This window comes from Phalaenopsis equestris, unplaced genomic scaffold (assembly GCF_001263595.1).
Source record: "Phalaenopsis equestris unplaced genomic scaffold, ASM126359v1 Scaffold000109, whole genome shotgun sequence".
In the NCBI taxonomy this organism is placed as follows: domain Eukaryota; kingdom Viridiplantae; phylum Streptophyta; class Magnoliopsida; order Asparagales; family Orchidaceae; genus Phalaenopsis; species Phalaenopsis equestris.
In genome coordinates, this window is record NW_018164551.1 from 132,982 (window position 1) to 139,641 (window position 6,660).

At 28.9% G+C, this 6,660-nt stretch overlaps 1 protein-coding gene and 1 long non-coding RNA gene across 2 annotated transcripts; both read left to right on the forward strand.

Moving 5' to 3' along the window:
• LOC110020905 lies at positions 1–1,030 on the forward strand. Its single transcript, XR_002293582.1, has 3 exons — positions 1–187; positions 741–809; positions 912–1,030. It is a non-coding gene; the product is annotated as an uncharacterized LOC110020905 (long non-coding RNA).
• A 201-nt stretch (positions 1,031–1,231) lies between these two features.
• Positions 1,232–5,685, forward strand: LOC110020904 (plant UBX domain-containing protein 7-like). Its single transcript, XM_020719184.1, has 9 exons — positions 1,232–1,292; positions 1,611–1,662; positions 2,587–2,698; positions 2,763–2,840; positions 3,148–3,216; positions 3,360–3,503; positions 3,814–3,904; positions 4,675–4,847; positions 5,521–5,685. Exons 1-9 carry the CDS (start codon positions 1,232–1,234, stop codon positions 5,683–5,685), a joined length of 945 nt encoding a protein of 314 aa, XP_020574843.1.
• The last annotated feature ends 975 nt before the right edge of the window (positions 5,686–6,660 follow it).

A 6,660-nucleotide genomic window follows, 5' to 3' on the forward strand; every position in this document is an offset into this window, starting at 1 on the left:
AAAACTCTCATATCCTTTCATGCTTGCGGCCGGTGCGGTTATAAAAGCACTCAACACGCCTTCCATTCAACGCTCTGCTTTCGCGAAGTTCAAACAAACCTGAACCTTGGGTTGGCTAGAGAGAGTTCTTTGATCTTAATCTTCCTTGGCCTCTGCTCTGATCAGCGTTTACTCAATGGAGGAGCAGGTAAGTCTTACGTGATTTTATTCATGATTTGTAGTTTAAAATCCTGCAAAGTAGAGTAATTTGTATTGTATTTAGGGTTTAGGGTTTGTCTTATTTTGATACGCTTCAGAGGCAGACAATTAACACAGATTTAATAAATCTAAATGAGAGATGGTTCTAAAGCCAAACACCGCCTAAGATTGAATTAGAGACAAAATCTTGATAGAAATCCATAATGAGATTAGATACAACCAGATATTATATCAGGGGCCCTTGGGGATCATTTTTATTTTTGATATATATTTTTTTTTATTTTTGTTTTGAACTCCAAAAAAATATACATATTTGACATATTTGATTAGGATATAATTGGTTTTTAAAATACTCAAAATACATAAAAATTATTTTGAGAGATTTCAAAAAACATTAATTCATTTATAGCAACAAAAAAAACATATGAAAAATACACTTAATAAATATATTTTTACTCATTTAAATATTGTCAGATATCATAAAATTTTTTTTATATTTCATATTTACTTTTTGGATGCAGTTTATTATGGGCAACAAGCAGGAACTTGTCTCCACATTTCTTGAAATCACAATGAGCAATTGTAGGGATTCTGCTGCGAACATCCTCAAGGTTCATAGATTATTTGTACTAATGCAAATTTATATTATTAAAAAAGTTATTATTATCATGCAATGAATAGTGATAAATATGTTATATAATTATCTTCTGTAGGATGCAAGATGGAATATTCATGCTGCTATTGAATTATTTTTTGAGCGTGATGGTTCTCTTGGAGAAGCAACAACATCACAATCTAATCCTCATTTCAATTTATTATTTCCTGACATTACACCAACGTAAGTTATTTTGATTTTATCTTCGAATTATTTTAGTATTTCTTTGGTAAGCTCTGAAATATTTAAATATATTTTTATAAATTTTATTTGTAGTGGTTGGAGCTCAGAGGATGAAAATGACATTGATAAGATATATATTATTGATTTCTTTTGTGGTTCTTTGATCATTTTTATTTTGAAAAAGACCCCTTGAGGATGAATATGAAGTTGAAGAAGGTGAAGAAGGTTCAAATTTTAATTCCGCAATTCCAGAAACGTAAGAGGATTCCAGGCTTAATTCATTACAATACTTTTATATTTTTATTTACCAACCATACAATATATTAAGTATAACATTTTAACTGCCCAATTTTAAAAATTAACATTCAAACACCCAAAACTTTCTTTTTTTTTATTGCAACTACTCTCCATCACCCATTCATTGAAGATTTTGGGTGGCTTAAATGTAAATTTTTACATTTAGCTTGTTATTATTTCATATTTAATATTTTGAGCAATTGACATATAAATCCCTCTTCCTTTTTTTCTTTCTTTTTGTGTGGTTCTTAAAGTATATTCAGGGGTTGGGGCTCAGAGGATGAAAATGAGGTCGGTGAATTTCAGGAACATGATGACAACGAGGATAGGTATTCTATTGAAACTAAATTAATGAAAGCGATGATCAACCATTTAATGTTTTAGTAAGAGAACATTTTTTTTCTTTTAAATTTATAATTATAATGATGGTTGCGAATTTTATACGCATGTTGATATTTTTCAATGTTTTAATGTTTTATTTAGTTTATTTCTCTCAGATTTAATGAAGATTATTTTGTAAGATTCTCTTTTAATTCTATATCTTTGTTGAGATGTATGAAAATTATATCTTAGGTTTAGTTTACTCACTTTGTTGATTTCTTTCTTATTTTTGGGCGTGAATGTAAACAAATTATTTGATTATGGCTATGAAGTAAAAATTTGAATTATTGTTTGTTGGTCATGTAGCCTATTAAATGTTGAATGTATAGGTTTGAATTTTTGCATAAATGAAAATTAAATGTTGAATGTATAGGTTTGAATTTTTTCATAAATGAAGAGTTTCTAATTTACAGTTTTATTAAATAATTTGTACATTATTTTTAATTTAATCTATCATAAGGTGTGTGTCTCTCTGGTAATTGAGTTTTTCTTTTAGTTAATATGATTGCTTGCATTATTCTCTCCATCATCTCGTTTTGCTTAATAATTTATTAATTTGGACAATTATGAAATGTTTAGTTAATGATTAATTGTAGTTTTTTTTCCCTCTGCAGTCGCTTAGGAACTCATTTTACTTGCTTGCAAGTGGCATCTGATTTTTTATCTCAAAATAATAGTTATAAATGATAAGTTGAATTTTAAAATTAGTAATTAATTCTAGAAAATGAGTGGATTTTATCTCAAAATTAGATTTGAAGCAATCAGATATTCTATTTATTTACGTTCAGCCACTTAAGCAATTAATGCATGAAATTATTAATTAAATTTCTTTTATTCTTTTTAAAATTTTTGTTTACCTTAAGTGATTGCAGATTAGAATATAATGCTGGAACTGATGAAGATTCTGATTGGAAAGAAGAAGAAGAATTTCATGAAACAAATTTACCTGCAATACACTTAGTGTTTTATGGTTACTTTTATGAGGTAAATAAACTATTACACAAATATTATATTTTTCAAATAATAACATGCATTGTTTTATATGCAGGCAAAAGTACTGACTTCCAGTCATGATAAATGGTTATTAGTGCATGTGCAACAAAGAGAGCAGTTTAACTCGCATCTGGTAGGCATCATAAAAATTAGTGATATCTCTTTTTAAATTTTTCAATGTTACTAAATAATTTTATGTATTTTCATTTCTAACACTTCATATTTACACGCATAATACTTGAATCTGTCACATAAAATCCAAAATATTGTCATTGCTAACTTTCTAAAAGTGAGATGTATTTTTGCATGCATAGATTGACGACACTGATGCACGGTGTGTTGAATGTAAATATAGAAGTTTAGATTATTAAAATTGTGTGGTATGTATATGTTAATTTTTCTTTACAAATATGCATTATTTTAACTGTCGCATTGTGCAGCTAAAGAGAGAACCATGGTCAAATGCCACCGTTCAAGAGCAATTGAGTTCACATTTTGTATTTTGGGAGGTATGTAATTATATTGTTTTCGTAGCAAGCTACCATAAGTTTTAGACAAAAAAGTTTTTTAAAAGTTATTTATTATAATATTAACATTTTTGGTCTAAAATATATTATACTAATTCTTTTATTTGCATAATGTTACTATTTAGACTTCTCACGAAGATATAGAGGGACAAAAAGTATGTTGTTTTTACAAGGTGACGACATTGCCTGTAATTATGGTCATTGATCCCATAACAGGTGCAAAAATGTATGTTTGCCATGAAATGAAGCAACCAGAGAACTTATTAGAGGTAAAGTTAAATTTTTGATGATTTTGTTAAATTTTAGCGGATTTTCACCTTAAAAAATTATATATAATAAATAAGATTTTATCTAAATTAGTTCATTTGTTTGTTTTTTTATAGTATTTGATGTAATTCTCAGTTATTTACAACTATTTTAAAATTAACTAGATTTTACTCCATCTGTTTTAACTTAATTAAATTGAATTGTTAGATTATTTGAAAATTTATATTTATAAATCCTCAAATCTTATTTGCATGAAAAAGTGTTTCAAAGCATATCATTTGTATTAAAAAATAATCACCTTCTTTTATTCAGGATTTGATGAGGTTTTATGATAGAAGTCCAAAACAACATCTTGCTGAGAGCTTACAAAGAAAAAATGATCATGCTTCATCTCACCAAATAGGTTTGCTAAAAATATGCATGCTATTGTTTCTTTTAATGAAGTTTTATGTGACAATTCGTAATATCTCAATTTATTTTATTTCTAGCTTGTTTTTTCTCATTGCCAATTTTAACTCAATAGAATTAATTTTTATCCTTAATTTTTTTTTCGTGAGTGCTGCCAAATTTTTTAACTAGCTAAAGTTCCACAACTATCTAGTAAAATTTAGCTAAGAACTGGGAGTGTCAAATTAAGTTTGCGCATTGGGTTCTATTCTAATCCAAAAATTCTTGAATCGACCCAAAACTATTTGACCTTAACCCCACCCTAACCCAATCACAAATTAAACGAGTCAGAATGTTTAAAATGAATCTGCATTCAACCCACCGACTCTAACCCGCCCGTATAACCTATTAAACATAGCACACAATTGTTATTCATATCAAATTTGGGTTGATTTCGAGTCAATTTCGGGTTGGCATATTGATTTTGAGTCAAGTTCAAGCTAGCTCACAGTTTTAGGTTATTTTCGGGCTGTTGTTCAACCCAAATCCAACCCAAAAAATAGAAGTATTAGGATTCATAACCAGAACATATATCAAAAATTATTTGCCCTACATGAACCTTAATTTTTCAAGTTTAGTTCAGGTCGAGTTGACTTGTCAGGATCAATTTTTGACATATTATACTGCAATTTTTTGTTATTATTTTTTTATTTTAGTTGGCTAACATAAATTTATTTTGAAGGAAATTTACTTTATAATAAGCATTTTGATGATTTTTTTTTTCAGTAGAAAATGAAGTAGCACAACCTAAGGAAAACAGTTCTGCAGTGATAACAAAACCAGGTTATCCCCCTCTTCCTGAAGAGCCTACAGACGAAAAGCTCATTTGCCGAGTAGGAATATGCCTTCCTAATAGCCAGAGAGTACGGAGGAGCTTCCTTAAAACTGATCCAACAAAGGTAAAGTCTCCCATCAAATAATTAATAATAAAGGCATTTACAAACATAGCACACAATTCTTATGCATTTACTTCTCTCACGCCAAAAGTTTCATATTTAAACACATAGCACTCTAATCGTTAATATCACATGAAAATAAAACTACTATCACTTATTAAAAGTGAAATACACATTTTCATGCATAGGAAAGTACCAAAGTCCTATAGGGGGCGGGTTTGGGTTTACCCGAAATTGACCCGATGACCTGAATATTTTGTGTTGAAAATCCCAACCTGAACCTGACTCTCCATCAACTTGTCAACCCGTATCTGATCTTTTTAACATGTTTAACATAATAATAGCAACTATTCATGATAAAATTGGGTCATTCGAGTCAATTTCAGGTTGGCGGGCTAATCTTAAATTTACTCGAAAAAATAAATAGGTTAGATTTTTTATACTGAACCTGGCCTAAAAATTATTAAATTCAACTCAAACTCGGATTATTTGAGTCGAGTCGGGTCTAATTGCCGTATCGGGTCAATTTTTGGCACCATTAGAGTTATGTATGAAACTATGAATGTTTTGGTGTGAGAAATGTAAACACATAAGAACTGCATGCTACGTATATAAATTTCTCATAATAATAATAATGTTTTTCATTTATAAATTTATGCTTTTTATTTTTATGCAGTTGTTATGGTCTTTCTGTTCAACTTTGCTGGAGGAAGAAGAATCTCAGAGTTTCCATTTCATAGTTCCCAACTCTCCCAAATTATTTTATGATAATGATGCAACATTTGAGGAGGCTGCTTTATCTAACACCCTTTTAAGACTTGGCGTGGAAAGAGTTAATTAGCTAAATGTTATTAGCACTTTTAGTTTTTCAACTTTTTTTTAGTTTTTCAACTTTTTTTTTTAATTCCCTCAGGTTAAAGTACTTATGTTAATTAAGAGATTTACATTTCTTGAAGGAGTTTATAGTTTGTACGCTATTTAGAGGACAAAAGATAAATTGCAATGCATTACATAGTCAATTATTTACACTTGATATATCTTTTTTTAATTTTTAATCCAAGCGTTTTTATGAAAGTGCGACAAAATTTTTTCAAGTTACCGTTTTTTTTTTGTTATTATTATTATTTTTATTATTTTGCTAGCGCAATGTTCTCAAGAAAAAAAAAAAAGAGAGGATTGACAAAGTATTTTCTTATTTCAATTGGATTACATCAGGAATTGACTTTAAGCCCATATCATTTTGTTTTAGATATGAAAGTTCTTACCAGACACTTATAGGATGATGTATCTAGGTGTATGGTTTTCAATGATGATATACTTATTGTTGATAAGATTATCTTTTCGTTCAAGAAAACCTTGATATATTGAGATTAACTTTCGAGTCTAAAGGCTTTCATTTGAGTAGATCTAACATCTAATACGTGGAATATAATTTTAATAATATTAGTTCTAGTGGCGGGGTTATAATAATGAATCAGAAAGTCAATAACATGAGTGAATATTTTAGATATCTTGCGTCTATTGTTCAAAGCAATGATGATATAAATGAAAATGTTATTTGTAGAATTTAAGTTTGATTGTTGAAGTGGGGGAATGCATTAGGATTATTCTGTGATAGAAAATACTGCTTAGACTTACAGGAAAATTTTATGAGAATGTTGTGAGAGTTACATTGTTTTATAGTGCAGAATGTTGGCTTGAAAAAGAGAAACACAAAGTTAGGTGTTAATGTGATAAGAATGCTATGGTGGATAACTTTCTTTACATTCAGAGATAAAATGTGAAACAAATATATTCGTGAAAGGATTGGAGTAGC

Coding starts and splice junctions, on each gene's coding strand:
- LOC110020904 (XM_020719184.1), top strand. CDS start 1,232: ATGAATATGAAGTTGAAGAAGGTGAAGAAGGTTCAAATTTTAATTCCG. Junction 1,663..2,586: donor CATGATGACAACGAGGATAG/GTATTCTATTGA, acceptor AAGTGATTGCAG/ATTAGAATATAATGCTGGAA. Junction 2,699..2,762: donor TTTATGGTTACTTTTATGAG/GTAAATAAACTA, acceptor TTTTATATGCAG/GCAAAAGTACTGACTTCCAG.